Below are 18,735 nucleotides of genomic sequence, written 5' to 3'. Positions count from 1 at the left end.
CTGATGCAGAAACTGAATCGAAAAGCAACCTATTTTTTCGGGCGCCTGGGTGGCTCAGTTGGTTAAGCGACTGCCTTCAGCTCAGGTCATGATCCTGGAGCCCCGCGATCGAGTCCCACATCGCGCTTCCTGCTCGGCAGGGAGTCTGCTTCTCCCTCTGACCGTCTTCCCTCTCGTGCTTTCTATCTCTCATTCTCTCTCTCTCTCAAATAAATAAATAAAATCTTTAAAAAAAAAAGAAAAGAAACCTATTTTTTCATGATTTTAGGTTCCATTGAGTCAGGCATGGGCACATCTGTCTTCCCTAGTGGCAAAACAAAAACTTTTGAGCCCCTGGAGTTGAGAGAAAAGTGTCTTTATTTTGTGAGCTCTGAGGAATGGAGCAATTGTTTGCTGGTTGCGTTTCCGATCGACTTTGTGTGTATTTTAGGCAAACAACTGGCATTCACAAGTAAGAAGTTGTGAAATGGAGTGATGCTCACCTGCATGCAGGCATCCAGCGGCCCTGCGCTTCGTGTCATGAGACTATTGTGCAGTTTAGGAACAAGAAAACTTGTTCCTTCTTTTCTTTCTTTTTCTTTTTCTTTATTCTGTGACCTACAGTGAGTGTTTCCCGACCGTACCTGCGTCTAGCTGCTTCTGACCTTGAAGCTTTGGCTTAGAATTCAGAGAAAGCCTTTATGAATATGCACATCGTGTCCCCAGTAATGCCTAGTTCAGAACATGAAGGCAGCCTCAAGTATACATAATGCAAGAAGAGAAAGCATGTTTGGTTCTCAGGAAGAATGGCAGAAAACAGTGGCGGCGGGGGGGCGGGGGGGAAAGAGAGTTGCTGTTAGCAGTGTGGAATGTTCGAGGTCAGCAGCTGCTGTTTCCTGGCTGTGAAAACCCAGCTGGGGATGTCACTCAGGCAAGTGACTCATCGAGACAGGGAGGTCTCATTTGTTGGCTCAGCTAACACCACGCCTTTCCTGGGGAGGCTGCGAGCTTGCTTTGGATACACCTGCTGACCTCTTCCAGACCCCTGGCAGCTGATGGTTTTCTGTTCTGTGGATGGGACTTGGGATAAAACAAGTCTGGGGGGACGCATTCTAGAGCAGGGCTGGGGACACAGGCAGGGGCATTAAGCCCACAGTCGGCTTGGCTGAGCACCTGCCAAGCCCACAAACCGGGTCCTCCCAGGACTCAGCGAGCAGGACTTGACATGTTTTCACTTTGCAGCAAGGAGCATGGTTCCCCTTCGCGCAGAGGGTACTCCCCCACTGTTAAATCTCAATGCATATGAAAGATGTTTGCCAAAGGACACGTTCCAGTTACAGCCCGCCAGACAGCCAGGCTCCCAGAAGAAGAGCTGAGCGGCTCTCGGTAGGAGTCGTGCTTCAAGCGCCCTGAGCTAGGACCATTTCGGGGCCTTCAAGACTTGGGTATGGCCCAAGGGCAGCCATGGTTAAGAACAGCACTATTCTGCCACGACCGTTTCCAGACTCTTATCTGGGGCCTGGGGATTCTGGATGCATAAAGGTAAAAGCAAATCACACACAAATAAGAAATAGGTACAGACAATTCAGAGAAAAAAATGCCACCAGGGGTCCATAATTATATGAAAGTAATCTCCCTCCTAATAGGAGAAATGCAAAGTAAAACTAACTGAGATGCTGTTTCTCAGCGACGGTGTGACAACAAACTGCACTGGTGATTCCGTGGGTCTACAAGCACTCGCTATCACTGTGGAAGCGCACGACCCCCCAGGAAGGGTTTGGTGACATCCAGCACGATCACCTGAGAAGTTGGCCTTTGGCCCAGCAATCCCGATTCTGGGAATCTACCCCAAAGGCATCCTGGCAACAGTTGTGGTAAATGCACGGCCACTGGACCCCTTGGTCACTGTGCTCTCCGCAGGGAGGTCTGACAGGTGAATTTTTATGGTCCTAACATTTATGTTCACCACTCATTTTTGGCCAAATGTCTTTGTTGAACCGCATTCCTAACCTTTTCCTTTACGGCAAGCTGAAAAAGATTTTATTTGGAATAATAAAACAATTTCCTTATTTTTTTTTCTTTTTCACTGACTACAAGTCACATTCGAGGAGCTTCAGATTTTTGATTGTTTTAAAAAGAAATTATAGGCTGGCGGGTTTTCTTTTTAAATGAACAGATGTTGGGCATTTGATACAGTTTAACGTCTGGCTTTTTTTTTTTTAAGATTTTATTTCTTTGTCAGAGCGAGAGAGCGAGCACAAGCAAGGGGAGCGGCAGAGGGAGAAGCAGGCTTCCCGCCGAGCAGGGAGCCCGATGCGGGGCTCGATCCCCGGACCCCGGGACCATGACCTGAGCCGAAGGCAGACGCTTAACGACTGAGCCACCCAGGCGCCCCTAATGTCTTGCTTTTTTCTTTTTTGAGTCTACCTTTTCAAATAGATAACACGTTTCAAAATAATACAAAAAGCAGATTGAAGTCTTGCTCCCTCTGTCCCTGTCTGTCCCCAACCTCCCATGGTGACACCTGCCCTGGACCGGACCGTCCGTGCTGCCTGTCACCTCAGCGCCCCGCCCCCCGACGTTGCCCACCAGCTGTCATGTGTTACAGGATACTATTTCCACTTTTATTAGAGTGAGAAGACATGAGCTTAGGGAACCCCTAGCTTGTCCCGATTTGGTACTGAGTGCATCAGACAGAGTGCGCCCTTGACCACATTGTTAAAGCTGAGAAGAGACCAGCAGTGACCTTCTCTGTGCCTGACCCTTTCCCAACCCAACAGATCATGTCCCTGTCAAGCCCGTGGGGTGGCTGTGAACAGGTGCTGCTTTGTCCGGTGGTGGGAGGTGGTGTGGAGGCTGCTGTCTGGGGTCAGCAGGAAATCCTAGGTGATGGGTGTTTGAGCTGCGTACAGAGGGAACCCCAAATGTTCTTGCTACAGTGGCTTTATCATTTAGGGTGTGGTGGAAATCTGTAACTAACCATTTTCTATAATATTTTTCTATTTCACAATAAATTTTCAACAAGAGTGAGCTTTAAAAAGTATGTATCCCGGGCGCCTGGGTGGCTCAGTCGTTAAGCGTTTGCCTTCGGCTCAGGTCATGATCCCGGGGTCCGGGGATCGAGCCCCGCATCGGGCTCCCTGCTCGGCGGGAAGCCCGCTTCTCCCTCTCCCGCTCCCCCTGCTTGTGTTCCCTCTCTCGCTGTGTCTCTCTCTGTCAAATAAATAAAATATTTAAAAGAAATAAAAAATAAAAAGTATGTATCTGGAGCGCCTGGGTGGCTCAGTCGGTTAAGCTACTGCCTTGGCTCAGCTCATGATCCCAGGTCCTGAGATCGAGCCCCGCATCGGGCTCCCTGCTCAGCGGGAATCTGCTTCTCCCTCTCCTTCTGCCCCTCCCCTTGCTTGTGCTTTCTCTCTCTCTCTCTGTCTCTGATAAATAAATAAATTCTATAAAAAAATAAAATGTATCTAATGGTGCACCCGGCTCAGTCGGTAGAGCATGCGGCTTTTGATCTCGGGGTCATGAGTTCAAGCCCCACACTGGCCGTAGAGATCTCTTAAATAAACTTAAAAAAAAAAAAAAAGGTGTGTATCTAACAAAAACTGAGTGAATACTGAGTGCCCATTTCCACATGTAACTTGCAGAGAAGTTTTGTTGACCTTAGTGTCCTAGCAAGTTCAATGGCTGGAAAACCAGGAGACATGAATCTGCAGCCTCAACTGCAAAAATTAGTGGTTGCTTTAAATAAACTTTGCCCAGAAACGAGGATAGCCGTAAATACATAGACAACTTCAGCAGAACCATATCCAGCCACGTGATGCCAGGTCAACCAGTGCCTTGACCTGGCTCAAATAGAATCAGCAACTTTATCAGTTCTCCTAAGGTTCAAATTTGCACTCAGTCCTTATGATCAATGCTGACAGTGAAATCATCTGATATCGTTTGAATGCTACTGTGAAATCAGTTTAAAAGTTCAACAACTGGGGCGTCTGCCTGGCTCCTGGGCAGACCATGGGATGCTTGATCTCAGGGTCATGAGTTCGAGCCCCACACTGGGCATAAAGCTTAGCTTTAAAAAGAAAAAAAAGTCCAACAACTAAGATGAAATTGTTCTACTGGTAATAGGAATGTATAGCTGGTTGGAGCATAGTGGTGCAAAAATGTGCTTGCAAAATGAAGAAATCTATGGAGCATAAGTGCACTCGGAATTGAACGTGGCACGCACATAACTCATAAGGTGTCTAAGCGAGCCGTGATAGCCTCCCGACTCAAACCTACGGCATAGGGACATCTGGGTGGCTCAGTCGGTTAAGCGTCTGCCTTCAGGTCCTGATCCCAGGGTTCTGGGATTGGGTCCCGCATCGGGCTCCCTGTTCAGCGGGGAACCTGCTTCTCCCTCTCTCTCTGCTGCTCCCCCTGCTTGTGTTGCTCACTCTCTCTGTCAAATAAATAAATAAAATCTTACAAAAAAAAAAAAGTACAGAATAGTCTTCAACTTTTAACAGGTTTCAGAGCAGCTAAACTACAAAATTGTTGTGAAACAGTGAATGTTGAACCTAACAAACCCTTGAGCACAGCGGTGTGGGTTTTCTCTCTTTGTTGTTCAACATCCTGTTTTAGAAATGTTTGAGGGGCGCCTGGGTGGCTCAGTCGGTTAAGCGTCTGCCTTTGGCTCAAGTCATGATCTCAGGGTCCTGGGATCGAGCCCCATATCGGGCTCCCTGCTCAGCGGGAAGCCTGCTTCTCCCTTGCTCTCTGCCGCTCCCCCTGCTTGTGTTCCCTCTCTAGCTGTCTCTCTCTCTGTGACAAGTAAATAAATAAAATCTTAAAAAAAAAATGTTTGAGCCTTGAGCCTTTGAAAATCAATGTATACTGAATTGACATTTTTTCCTTGTAAACAAGACCTCTAAATTTTGGTGGTATTTTGTCCAAAATCAGTTGGAAACCATTCATTCGAGCATTTGATGCATGAATTGGTAAGAAACGTCAGCTTTTGGTATGTCCTGAATCGTCATTCTCCGCTATTTCCAAAGAAATACATTTTAGCTGGTAAAAAAAAAAATTTTTTTAAAAAAAGGAAAGAAACTTCAGCTTTTGAAACTCTTAGTTGCAATTATTAGGAAGCCACACTGGGAAATAGGAAAACAGTGAATGTGGTCCCTTCAGAAGGAAGGGAAGGATGAACAAATTAAATATTGGCAGAGCACTCTAGAATATCTCAGCTGGTGGACAGACTCTATTAGTGGAATTCATATTTTAAATTTAAATGTATATTCTGTCCTGCAATAGACTGAAATCGAGAGGGTCTCCCGTGTTGTAGCATCAAAATTTGGTAGAGTCAAAAGAATCAGAGACTGCTTACAAATGACTTGACACAACTCACACGGCCTTTCTGGATCTTTCTCGCATATAAAATGAGGATCATAGATTGTACTTTGCTTTTTATTATAAGAATTAAAAAGCACGTATAGAAGATACCACTTAGGATGGTGTCTAGCACAGAGGAGCAGGCCCTCAAATTTTAAGGCTGTGTGAGTTTTAACTCTTGAAAAATGTAGTCATTTGTTCTATTATCACATGAATTTTTTATTTTACTTCTCCCCCATGTAAAATTGAAATATTTTTATTTTTTTATTTTTATTTTTTTAAAGATTTTATTTATTTATTTATTCATGAGAGAGAGGCAGAGGGAGAAGCAGGCTCCCAAGGAGCAGGGAGCCCGATGCGGGACTCGATCCCAGGACCCTGGGATCATGACCTGAGCCGAAGGCAGATGCTTAACCATCTGAGCCACCCAGGCGCCCCAAATTGAAATATTTTTAAATGCATTTTTTATAAAGGCACTTATAAAGCTGACACATAGCCAAGGAACACAATTTAGAAAATACCAAAGAATATTCAAAAGCCAACCCACATTTCACCCTAAATAATTCATTGTTGAATGTTGATTCATTTCCTGGCAATGCATTTCTATGTGAATGACTGAATGAGAAAAAGAAAACAAATTCTCTTCAGGCAGCTTCCAGTGACGTTTCCTGAAAACCTGTGCTTTGCACATTGAATCATCTCGAAGCCCTTGTCAAATACCAAGTGACCAAAGACAGACTCTGGTCGATACCACTTATCTGTCCACCCTATGTCAGCACTGAATCATCTCGATCACTGTGGCTTTGTGGTAAGTTTTATTTTTTATTTATTTTAAAATATTTTTATTTATTCACTTGAAAGAGTGAGCGAGAGCACAAGTGGGGGAGGGGTAGAGAGAGAAGCGACTCCCCACTGAAGAGGGAGCCCAACTCGGGACTTGATCCCAGGACCTAAAATCATGACCTGAGCCGAAGGCAGATGCTTAACTGACTAAGCCACCCAGGCGCCCCATGATGTTTTAAAATCAAGAAATGTGGGTTTTGCATCAGTCACTCCCGCTAAGTATGGTACTAGCACTGGTTTTTCCATAGATGGCCTCTGTCAGGTTGAAGAAATTCCCCTCTAATCTTAGTTGCTGGGTGTTTTTATGATGAAAAGGTGTTGGATTTTGTCAAATGCTTTTTCTGCCTCTGTTGAGATGATCATGTGGTTTTTGTCCTTAATTCTACTAATATGGCATATTGCATTGATTTTCCTATGTTGAACCAACCTTGCATTCCTGGGATATAAGCCTTTTTACATGTGGCTGAGTCTGTTTTCACAAGTTGAGGAATTTGTCTCTATATTTGTAAGGGAGATTAGTGTGTGAGTTTTTTGTTTGTTTGTTTGTTTGTTTGTTTTCTTATAGGGTCTTTAGTCCCCGGGTAATACTGGGACTTTCCAATAATGAATTGGAAAGTGTTCCCTCCTATTTTTTGAAGGAGTTTGTGGTGGATTGGTATTAATTCTTCTGATAGAATTCAACAGTGAAGACTAGGTTTTTCTTTGTAGGAAGATCTTAAATTACTAATTCAATTTCTCTACTTGTCCTAAGTGTATTCGGGTTTTCTACTGTTTTCTGGAGTCTGGTTTGGGAGTTTCTATCTTCCCAGGACTCTGCCCATTTCATGTAGATTAAGGGCACACAGTTGTCCAAAAACATTCCCTGATAGTCCTTATTTCTGTAAGGTCCGTAGTGATCTTCCCTCTCTCACTTCTGATTTCACTAATCTGGATCCTCCTTTCGTTTTCTTGTTTAGTCTAGCTGAACGTTTGTCAATTTTGTTGATCTTTACCAAGAACCAACTTTTAGCATCATTGATCTCATTCTGTTGTTTTTCTTATTCTCCACTTCCTCTCAAATCTGTATCATGTTCTTCCTTCTGCTTGCTTTTAGTTAGCTCTTCTTTTGTGTTTTATTGTGTAAGGAAACAATGCGTGCGCATTGCACAAATTCAAGGTGACCGAAGGTTTTTGTAAGGAAACTATCTTGCTGCAGAAACATTTGTTGCTCCTTTGCTTTCCTTTTGGATTTGCTTCAAGGTAACCCAGCTAGAGGTGGGGCAGATGTAAATGTGAATCTAAAATAAAGTGGCCAGGAGTCCATGGTCACTGGTTGTGTGAGCAGTACTTCAAGTTCATTGCATTATTCACTTGACGTTTGCATACGTTTAAAACTTTGTTTTTTAAACAAACTTATTTTTTTAAGGATTTTATTTATTTGTCAGAGAGAACACAAGCAGGGGGAGCAGCACGCAGAGGGAGAAGCAGACTTCCCACTGAGCAGGGAGCCCGGGCTCGATCCCAGGACCCTGGGATCATGACCTGAGCCGAAGGCAGACGCTCAGTTACTGAGCCACCCAGGTGTCCCCATTTAAAACTTTTCACAGGAAAATATTACAAATATACATATCCTGTGCGTATCAATCAAGCCACTCAGTTTCCAGAAAACACACCAGTTGTCTGAACAGAGAGGATATAAAGGATTGTTAACTGCATAGAGTTGTTAACTGATACTGGGTAAACGGAGGACTCTAAGCTGTTGACAACCTGCAGCTAGTTACCTTGAAGAAACAAAAGGAAAACCTTCGAACCCTAGGGGAAGCACCTGTGGGCTGGAGCTCACACCTGAGGAAGAGCTAGCTGGGCTGCTGAGCGGGAGGGAGTGACCAGTCCGGTTTTGCTGGAGTTGGGAAAAGAGATTCAGCTACAGCTGTGGAAGGAGTAAAGCACTGCTTGGGTGATGCTCAGAGCAAGCGGACAGACTTGCGTCCCTCTCCCTGCCGGTCTTGTGGTTTCCTTCCACTGCTCCCTGTCGGCAAAACCCAGCAGGGAAGCAGGCGGCAAAGCAGAGGTATGTGCAGGGCCCCAGGCTGCGCGCTTAGCGCTCACCTAAGCCCCGCACCGTGGGGCGGCCGTAGGAAAACGAGGTGCCCTGTGTGGATCACACACCGAGAGCGAGGGCAACAGATCAGGTCTCCGGGGGCGGAGCCTGCAGGTGCGCGGGGGGGGGGGGGCGCGGGGAGGGGCGGAGCCTGCAGGTGCGCGGGGGGGCGCGGGGAGGGGCGGCGCCTGCAGGGGCGCGGAGCCCGCGGGGGCGTGGGGGGGCGCGGGGAGGGGCGGAGCCTGCAGGTGCGCGGGGGGGCGGGGAGGGGCGGAGTCTGCAGGTGCGCGGGAGGGGCGGAGCCTGCAGGTGCGCGGGAGGGGCGGAGTCTGCAGGGGCGCGGGGGGGAGGGGGAGCGGGGCGCGCCGGGGACACCGAGGGTACCTGCTCCGGAGCCGGCCTCGCGGATGCTGGACCCAACCCCGCTCCTCACCCCCTCCCCTCCCCCACCCCGGCGGCCCGCGGGGGCGCTGGCACCGGGGCCATCCGCACCCCACAGGTAGCCCCCACGGAAACCTCCGGGGTCCCCGCCGGCGGTGCGGACGCCCCCGCTCCGTGCCCGCCCCGCAGGCGCATGAGCGAAGCCCCGGCGCGGACGCGGGAGGGGGGCAGCAGGCGAGAGCAGGGACAAAGGCCGACGCAGGGCGCCGCGCGCGGGAAAAGGTAAAGGCAGGAGCACCCCGGCGGGGCCGCTCCTGGGGAGGCCGGCCGCACTCCGGGTGTCCGCGTTCTGTCCGCTCTCGGGCGCCGCCGGGACCCGAACGCCCGCCACCGAGGGCCTCGGCCTGTGGGAAGCAGCACGCACAAGCTAGGCCCCGAGTCGCCGGCGTCCCAAGCGTTCCTCACAGACGGCAGAGCGGGCGCAGAGAACGCGCGGGAAAGCCACCGCCGCCTCCGGTCGCCCCACCCATTGGCTAACCCCGCCGTCGTTCACGGCGGCCCGCCTCCCTGCTCGCGGGCGATGTTCTCATTGGCTGGCTACCGCCAGCCGTCCGCCCTCATTGGCCCGCCCCTCCGTTCGTCGGGCTGGAGCCGGGGAGACAGGCCGAGAGCCGCGCGTGGTCCCGCCCCCGCTCGCACACAGGCGCGTCGGTGTTGGGGCTGGAGGCCCCGCCCCCACGTGCCGTGTGCAAAAACAAACAGCCGTTAGGGAGGAGGTGCCGGGGGCGGGGCCTGGTTAGAAGGGGTCGCACGATTGGGCAGCCGCCGGGGTTCAAACCAGCAAGGCGAGCGGGGATTGGCTGGGGCGGTGCGAAGCGGGCCCCGGTTATTGTCCGGGCTCCGGCGGCGGCGGCGGCGGCGGCGGCGGCGGCGGTCGGAACTCCGGGGCGGCGGCTCGGCGGCGGCTCGGCGGGAGCGAGGGCGGGAGCGGCCGAGACCATGGTGAGGGTGGCGGCCTTGCGGCGGCGGCGGGCGACGCCGCTACCTATTGAGGCGGCGCCGCCCCGCCCGCCGTGGCGCCGGCGCGCAGCGAGAGCAGCGGGCCGTGAGGCCGGCCTGTGTCCCGGGCGGGCGGGCAGCTTCTCCGCGGTGTTCCCCGGGCAGCGCCGCAGACCTGCGTCCCTCCGCCAGCGGCTGAACGCACGGGCCGGTCTCGGGAGCTAAAAATACCGCCGGCGGCGAGTTGTCGGCTTGCTGCGGCGCCGCGGTCCCCGGGGGCCGGCGGGCAGGTGTCGGGCGGGCGGGAACCCCTCCGTCCCGCGGGCCGGCGGGCAGGTGTGTCCGGCCGGCCGGAGCCCCTCCGACCCCGACCCCGGCCGCGGACCTACGCGGGCCGCTGCCTCTCTGAGGCTCGGACAGCCCGCGGCTTGGTGCCCGCCGTCTTACCGAGCGAGTGGGACGGCACACACCGCGGGTCTGAGGCTGGCACCGCGTGACCAGAGTCACCTCGGGCTCCGGTAGTTGGCGGCTTGTGATTGAGAGCTAGTTCTTACTTCCTGACTCGGCCCTGGGGACAGCGATCGTCACTGTAAACCTTTGACTCCGGGGCACAGCCGAAACGCTTTCTGTATTGGACGAATGAGTGAGGATGTGTCAGCCGAAGTCAGAAACCCCAAAATTAAACAGAATCCTCTTACCGTGTAGCAGTGTGGCCAGAAGTTATTAAAGTGCGTGCTCTAGAAATCTAGCGGCGCTCAAGCCTTCTCTCTTGCTGAAGGACTGAATATAAGGAAGCTAGGAATTGGTTTGCAGACTTTTTTCCTGTTTCTAATACCTGCTAAGGCCTACTAGCGTTTTGGGAGCTAAACATTAAACCAACTGAGGAAAAAAACAAACAACCAACCAACTGAGATATGCAGTTGGGCGGAGTATGTGCAATTGATTTTTGTAGCTTACAATTTTTTTTTTAAGATGTTATTTATTTACTTGACAGAGACAGCGAGAGCAGGAGCACAAGCAGGAGGAGAGGGAGAGGGAGAAGCAGGCCCCCCGCGGAGCAGGGAGCCCGATGCGGGGCTCGATCCCAGGACCCTGGGACCAGGACCTGCGCCGAAGGCAGACGCCTAACGACTGAGCCACCCAGGCGCCCCTGTAGCTTACACATTCTTTTAAGAAACACATTAGGAAGGGATCTGTGGTTCCAAAGCTTAGCCTCCACTCCCTGAAACAGCTGGCCAATCTTGCAAACTGATTTTAAATTTTAACCAGCCTTTTTTTTTTTCTTTAAACTGAAGCCGTAGTAGATTGGGACGGTAAAATCAAACGGTCCAAAAGAGAACCTTGGTTTCTCTCTCAGGTCAGATTCTTGCTATTCCCTCCGCAGAGGCCGCTAACTGTCTGACTTGCTGTGTGATCTCCTGGAAATGTATGTGCACACGTCCTGTGTGTGGAATACCCCATGTTTACAGAAGTAAAAGCTCACTGCACTTGGACATACTCTGCCTTTTTCTCGAAGAAATATTTTTGTGGGCGTTCTGTATCACACATACCTGCATCTCATTTGTTGAAATGGCTGCATAATTTTCCCTTGCGTCTCTGTACGATGTCCTATTTGTGAACGGGAAGATTTTTTGGGAATATTTCTTTTGCTATCTGTTGATAGTAGGATTTGTTTAACCCTTTTAGTGTAAGCTGGAAGCAAATATACATAACAAAATTTGCCATTTTAGCCATTCTTTAGTGTCCGGTCAGTGGCCTTAAGTCCATTAACACTGTTATGCAGCCAGCACTGCCAGTCATCTCCAAAACTCTTCCTTCTTCCCACAGTGAAACTCTGCACCCATTACGCACTAACCCTCTGTTCCAGCTCTTCTCCAGCCTCTGGCAACCACCCTTCTCTCTGCCCCTCTGGTTTGGACCAGGTGCCTCCTGTAAGATGCGTCAACAGTATTTGTCCTTTAGGGTCGCGTCTTTAGCGTCTGTCCATGTCTGCGCAGGTGCCAGAGTGGCCTCTAGCAGAGCACGCGTCCGTTTTACGCATGCGCAGCATTCTCTACCTCCGGAGACGCGGCTGTTTCTGTCTGGGCTGCTGTGAACGTGCGCGGTTGGAGCCCCTGCTTTCAGTCCTGTGGGTAGAGACCCAGGGTGGCATTGCTGGGTCACGTGCTATTTCCAGGTGTAAGTTTTTGAGGGTTTGGTTTTTTTTTAAGGTGCTTTTTTTCCTTTCTCCCCAAATAGCTAACTTCTGACTGTTTCTGTGGAAATGATACATGTTAACTTTTTTTAATGTTTTTAAAATATTATTTCATTGTGAAATATTTACAGCGTAAAAGTTATATTGACTTGATGAAGATTCTTCAGGGTTAAATTTAACCTAAATTAATTTTTAGGAACCTCGTTTTAAATAAGTATTTAAGGTTTGACATCATGTTTATATAAATTCATAAATGGTGATATAACACATGTATATCTGAAATTGAGGAAGGAGATCACCTAGAGTTTTTTTAACTACCTGAGGTAAAACTGGAAGAAACTGTTTCCCAAATATTTTTGAAATAGCATTTTCAACTCTACATTTGGAGCTTTTTTTCACTTAGGCTGGAGGCAAAGCCGGAAAGGACAGTGGGAAGGCCAAGGCTAAGGCAGTGTCTCGCTCCCAGAGAGCCGGTCTGCAGGTAATTGATGCTCTCGTAATTCACTGTTAGTTTCTTTATTGTTGCGATTCAAGACCCATAGATGTTTCATTAATTATGAAAATGTATTTGTATTGCTGGCCTTTTAATGAGATTATTTGGTCTATATTTAAATCCTAAAACAACAGTCTTTTACTTTGTAGTCTTCTAAATGAAAACAAGTCGTGAAATGACCTTAAATGAACTCTGTGATTTAGCTCTCTTAAAATCTGTTATTTCTAGATTGTAAGTATGGTTCTGGCTCTTTTATAAATTGTATCACATAAAGTAAGTCTGCTTTGATTTTTGTTTTGGAGAACGTATCTGTAGTGGTATGGGAACTCTGAGGATGAGATAGAATTTTGGGTAGAATAATGGGCTATTCATTTGTCCTTTGAACATTTCCCCAATAGCTTCAGTTTTAGACTGGAGTGATGTACTCAAAACACTAAATATTTTCAAACTTCTTATATTTCAGTTGTTGCAACTTTAATCCCAAACTCAAAATTTTCTGAATGAGTGAGAATTACTCCCCGTATATAAGAGATCCTTTTAGAAGGAAAGTGTGAAGGCCAAACTGTAATGTTGGGGCTTTTATCCTCTTGGCTGTGGTGAGCCACTGAAAGTTTTGGAGCAAGAGGGTGACATGATACAGAGGTCCTGAAGGAAGGGGGTGAAGTTACCCTTGAGGGTAAATGCTGTATTTTAGAGCATCGTGTAAACCTGGAAAGGTCAGGTGAGAGCAGGAAGACAGCGGAGGCTGTTACGGTGCTTTTAGGGGTCAGGTAACACAGACCTGAGCCAGAGCGGGGCGGAAGGAATGGGAGGCATGTGTGTGTCCTCCACGAAGGGAAGGGGAGGCATAGGGTTGAGAGGCAAGGGGAGAAAGGTTTCCCTAAGGCTCAGAATCTGAGGGTCAGAGGAGTTGGTCTTGTAGCAGAAACAGGTTATGACATAATCAATTTCAGGTGAGTAATTTGAAGTTCCAGCAAAACACACACACGACATCCAAAAGTCACAGATCTGAGCCCCCTTTCCAAGAGGGAGTGATCGAAAGAATGACAAGTTTAAGATCACGTATGTAAAATTGGTAGTTGATGCTATGGATGTTTGCTCTGTAGAGCATGAGAAAGGGACATGACCCGGGTGCACCCTCAGAAACACATGGTATTTGAGTCAGAGAAAGAAAAGCCTGAAGACCAGCCTGAACTGGAAGACCATTAGAACTCTGTGTAATCTCTGCAGCCAGTGAAGAAATGGGGTTGTGGGTCCTAATATGCCTCCTCTGGGGGAGCTCAGGATTACTTAGTGAAGGAGTGTAAACAAACAGAATACCATGCTTTTCCTCCTCAAGAATTTGATCTAGTAATGGCCACTAGATTTGGCAGTTCAAGTGTTACCACTGACCTTCAAGAATGTTGTTTGGCAAAAGCCAGGTTTGGATTGGAATATAACAGGTGACAGGAAAGTTAGGGTTTCAGGATTTCCTTTTAAATTTTGCCTTTGGAGGGGTGCCTGGGTGGCTCAGTCGGTTAGGTGTCCGACTCTTGGGCTCCAGGTGGTGAGTTCAAGCCCCGAGTAGGGCTCCATGCTGGGCGTGGCGCCTACTTAAACATAAATCAGTCAGTCAGTCTTGCCTTTGGAAAGGAGATATGTAGACAAACTGGAGCCGTTGCCGCAGACATGGAGTTGTTTTGAGTGAGGTGCAGATGAAAGGAGCGAGTGGGAAGGTGGTAGAGCTGCCGTGGTGCTGAGAAGCAGTGTAGGGGTGGGGTGGGGGCGGTCAGGGGCGCAGGGGTGCGGCACAAGGACCCCTTGGAGCTGAGAAAGTTCCTCCTCTCAGAAAGAGTCCCGGTGAGAAAATGGTGTTAGTTTTTCTTAGCTATCGGATCACCTCTTGAAACTGAGCAAGGAAGGGTGGTGCTGGAGCCTGAGGAAGGTGGTGGGAGAGGAAGTCCCATGTGGCTGTTCCGTGAAGGGGTAAAGGGATTAATGATCCTGACACAACAGGAGGCCCCGTGGGACGTGCAGTGGATGCTGCACCACGAGGTTTCTCTGCCCATGGCTGTGATGCTCCATTTTTGGGTTGAATTACTGGTTCGTGGTGTTCTACCTTTTCTTCTCTCCTCAGGAGAGTAAGTGGCATGAAGATTTGGGGCTCCTTACTAGGACATATGCACAGGTCCTAGGAACTGTTCGTTGCTAGATAGGTTTGACTTCTGATATGCACAACCAAACTTACCTTCTCTTCTGCGTGACCCCCGTTACTCAGCCTTCGGTCACAGGCAGTGGTATGATGATAAGACTCTCAGGTGCTTCCCATCCTGATGGTCTGTCTTTTCAGTTTCCCGTGGGCCGCATCCACAGACATTTGAAGACTCGCACTACAAGCCACGGAAGGGTCGGTGCCACGGCTGCTGTCTACAGTGCTGCGATCCTGGAGTACCTCACTGCGGAGGTCTGCGGGCAGTGTCTTGTGTTGGGGGGCGGGTCCGGAAGGGGCCTGCACTCTGAAGGGCCGGAACCCATGGAGTCGGCGCTCAAAACAAAAAGACATACGCACTTTTGGATGCATCTTACTGACTTGTTACCCAGTACCAGGGTCATAAGGCACCTTGATGTACTCTTGTTCAAAGTTCAGACAAGGGTCAGCAATCCATATTTTTTAGCGACGTGACAAAGGAGCATCACATACTTTCAATACCATACTAGTAACGCAGGGAGCCATAACTATACGTATCACTGCTATGTGATCTTTGTGAGGTTAGACCGGAAACTCCTTGTGACTGAAGATTTGGGATGGGGTAAAGGTTAGCCAGTGTGATGATACATTTTTTTAAAATCACAGATACGTGGTGGTGATAAGGAATTTGGTAAAAGACCTAATGGATCCTTTTGGTTCTCTGTGGGGTCGTATGCATAAAATGCTGTATCTTGGTCAGTTTGACATTTCAGAAGATAAGTTAATTAATTCTTAATAGTCGGGTGATGGATCAGCAGTGCCTCCGTTCTGGCCCCTTCTAAGGCTCCGAAATTCCTTCAGCCACATCCCAAGCCAGGGAAGTAACTAGAGTAGTAAGCAAGTCAGGTGGTGGTGATAGCCAACCTGGTAGAAACAGGGAAGGTTCTTCCTCAGGAGGGCTGTGGTTGGGACCGAGGCTGAAAGGTGGAAGTTTGATCTGTGTATTATCACCGCTGCCGTTCCGTTAACATCCCCAAGTCCTTGACCTACAGACAGTCTTGTCTCTGTAAGGTCCGAGCCAGGGATTTAGTGTTGGGGGGGGGTCTCTGCCCCCCTTTCTCCTGCAGCTCACACCAGTTTGCGTGTGCTTAGCAGCAGACTTTGAAGAGGGGTGCACTTCTTTCATTCATGTGGAGGCATAGTCTTCTGGCTCAGAATGTTCCAGATACTTAAGTTTGGAGGTTTAGTCATTAGTAGAAGTAAAGAAAATACTGGAATCTAAGGTCAGGGATAATCACTTTTCAGCCTTGGCTTTGCACTAGGATCACTTGGGGAGCTTTCGAAAGATGCTGGTACCAGGCCGCCCCCCAGACCAGCCGGAGTCTTGGGAGAACGGAGTAGGGTCCCGGCGGTTTGTAAAGTGTGCCCATGGCTTCCGGTGCACACCAGGGCTCCTGCTTCTCCGTCTCCACACGGCTCTGGGGAGTTACTTCTGTTGGACTTCCATCAGAGGCTGTATAATGCTAGTATAGTCTGGGGAGGCAGAAAAAACAAATTAAAGATGCAGTTTTATGGCCAGCTGGGACTTTGAAATTCTTTTAGTTGAAAATTCCCGTTCTAGAAGAAAGCATCCTGCCTGCAGATTATAGGGCCCAGAGATGTTAAAAACTCTGAGTGAGAAATTACTTTCATTACATTTTTAAACTTCTATGAGTACTAAGAAATACATCCCAGCCGTTAAGGGCTGGGCAAAAATAGACTACAGGAAAAGAATGATTTTCCTAGATGTTCACATTGAGAATCTTGGCGAAGGGATAGTGTTCTCCCTCGCCCTTCTTTCTGTAGAAGCAGGTTTCTTGCTCAAGTGTCTAGCGTTCCTACAGCAAGTAGATATAAAGGGGCCCAGTGAAGTAAGGAGATTCCTCTAAAAGCTTCAGAAGCGTGAAAAACCCGTGTTGTCGGCTCATGTATCTGTTGTGTACAGATGCTGCAGGGATCTTTCTTGCTATAATTGCAAGTCTCCGCTCATCCTCAGACCCTTCACCCTCTGACGTGCCCTCTCTGGGTGCTTTGTAGGTGCTGGAGCTGGCAGGCAACGCTTCCAAGGACCTCAAGGTAAAGCGGATCACTCCGCGCCACTTGCAGCTTGCGATCCGTGGTGATGAAGAGTTGGATTCTCTTATCAAGGCTACCATCGCTGGGGGTGGTACGTATGATTACCTCTTCAGCCTCGGTCGTTGGCCTTTTTTTTTTTTTTTTTAAGATTTTATTTATTTATTTGAGAGAGAAAGAATGAGAGATAGCACGAGAGGGAAGAGGGTCAGAGGGAGAAGCCGACTCCCCGCCGAGCAGGGAGCCTGATGTGGGACTCGATCCCGGGACTCCAGGATCATGACCTGAGCCGAAGGCAGTCGCTTAACCAACTGAGCCACCCAGGCGCCCGGTCGTTGGCCTTTCTAAGACACGAGTGAGATGAGCGATCACCAGCGCATGTGAAGGCAGCTAGAACACACACACTTACTTGAAGTCCCTCACTGTTGGGTCCCTTACGGTGAAGGCTTCTGTTCATCCTGATCTGAATACATACTTCTTCTTGTAGCTAAATACAGTGCTACTTTTATTATAGCTAGCTCCTTGTCTAAAGCTCATATATGATATTTGAAACTAGTGTTTAAAATATTTCCCATACCCTGTAACTGTGTCTTAAAAATGATCTTGAGAAACTGCTCAGGGAATTGCCCTTGAAAGTCAGGGCTGAGATCATGGAGCGTGTCGGGATGAGTGCAGGTGAGATGTGAGCCGTGGTTCTCAGTCCTTGCAGGGTCACCTTCAGAGAACCCCCTAAAGGCTGTGGGTGCTGTTTGTTTGGCATAGTTTTAGTGGGGTTCCTAGACCCCCAGAGCGGGAGCCTTGGGTACTACACAGTACCCTGTGAAAGGCTGCAGTGACTGGCGTTCGTGTGGTCGCTCGTCCTCGAGGCACTGAGTGGCTCATCTGTTTCTGCTCGTTTCCTTCCAGGTGTGATCCCGCACATCCACAAGTCTCTGATTGGAAAGAAGGGACAGCAGAAAACCGCTTAGGGCGTCGTTTTAAGCAACCCCCTTCCTCCCCGTCATTGTACTGTAACTGGGACAGAAGGAATAATGGGGGTATGTGGGATTTTTAAAAGAGGCGGATGGAAAAGCCTAGACAGTTACTGTAGACACGCTCAGAGACATTTGTACGTTCTTAGGCTCCAAGTTGGATCAAGTACCTTTCCATGTGGCAGCACCTGTGTGTTGATTGGCTAGGGTCCTCCCGTGTGTTTTATACAAAAATGGAATTGATAAACCATTTTTTACAAAAATAATTTGTCTCAAAACTGTTCTGTTCGCCATGTGTTGGAACTATTGTGCTTCTCCTTTGAAATTTTTTAAATTTCAAATCGGTTATCCTATATTCGTAATAATTTTAAAACAGAAGTTGGGAATACGGATTTCCCAGGATTGATAGCATCACCCCACATCGACTCTTAGGTGCCCTCCATCTGCGGTACACACCAGTATCTTACACACAACGAAGGAAGGAAACACTGCCAATTGAACCCTGGTAGGCCAGCAGTTAGGAGAGGCATTCCGATTCCCAGAGTGCCTCGAGGATGAAAACGTACACTCAGATTTGATGAAATGGGGTAGTGGGATTGTTCTGGATTATTTACTGGCACTTCCTAAGTGGCAGGCCCTGAACTAAGTGCTTTAGTGATCAAGAAGTTCTGTTACACCCACTTTTAAAGATAGGGAAACCGAGGCTCACAGAAGTTACCGTTAGCCAGAAGACATTTGTCTTGTAGACAGAAAACGGCCGAACTGGAATACAAGCCTCGATTTGGCTGACTCCAGAGCCCACACTTACCTGGAATTAAAGGTAAATTTGTCAGAGTTCTCTGTCTTGACTTAAACTCCCAGCTTTTAGTGGTCTTTTATTGATAAAGTATAACATTCAGCAATTTGTGCCATAGTTTTAGAAAATATTTTACTTTGTCAGTTTCTAAGTAACTTGTGAGATTTAAGTAATGTACCAATTAATGGTCCGTCAGAAAGTTCTATTTTCTGCTGGGAAGTCTTCATTAAAAAAGAAAATTTTTAAATGCTTGCTAATGTAGCACTATCAAAACAGAACTCATTTTAAAAAACTTATTTTATTATGGAAATTTTCAAAAATACCGAAAAATAAAGAGAATGGTACAATGA

At 48.4% G+C, this 18,735-nt stretch overlaps 1 protein-coding gene across 2 annotated transcripts; it reads left to right on the top strand.

Moving 5' to 3' along the window:
* Positions 1-9,528: 9,528 nt before the first annotated feature.
* On the top strand, positions 9,529-17,852 carry LOC113911499 (histone H2A.V). 2 transcript variants are annotated; one of them, XM_027574177.2, is made up of 5 exons: positions 9,529-9,655; positions 12,250-12,327; positions 14,669-14,782; positions 16,583-16,712; positions 17,525-17,852. In XM_027574177.2, exons 1-5 carry the CDS (start codon positions 9,653-9,655, stop codon positions 17,584-17,586), a joined length of 387 nt encoding a protein of 128 aa, XP_027429978.1. In that variant the 5' UTR covers positions 9,529-9,652; the 3' UTR covers positions 17,587-17,852. The 2 variants fall into 2 exon arrangements, with proteins under 2 accessions (XP_027429978.1, XP_027429980.1); XM_027574179.2 differs by lacking the exon at positions 14,669-14,782.
* The last annotated feature ends 883 nt before the right edge of the window (positions 17,853-18,735 follow it).

The sequence above is a fragment of the Zalophus californianus genome, chromosome 12, assembly GCF_009762305.2.
Source record: "Zalophus californianus isolate mZalCal1 chromosome 12, mZalCal1.pri.v2, whole genome shotgun sequence".
Lineage (NCBI taxonomy): Eukaryota > Metazoa > Chordata > Mammalia > Carnivora > Otariidae > Zalophus > Zalophus californianus.
This window is presented reverse-complemented; position numbering and strand designations above follow the sequence as displayed.

Coding starts and splice junctions, on each gene's coding strand:
- LOC113911499 (XM_027574177.2), top strand. Junction 12,328..14,668: donor CCCAGAGAGCCGGTCTGCAG/GTAATTGATGCT, acceptor CTGTCTTTTCAG/TTTCCCGTGGGCCGCATCCA. Junction 14,783..16,582: donor TGGAGTACCTCACTGCGGAG/GTCTGCGGGCAG, acceptor GGTGCTTTGTAG/GTGCTGGAGCTGGCAGGCAA.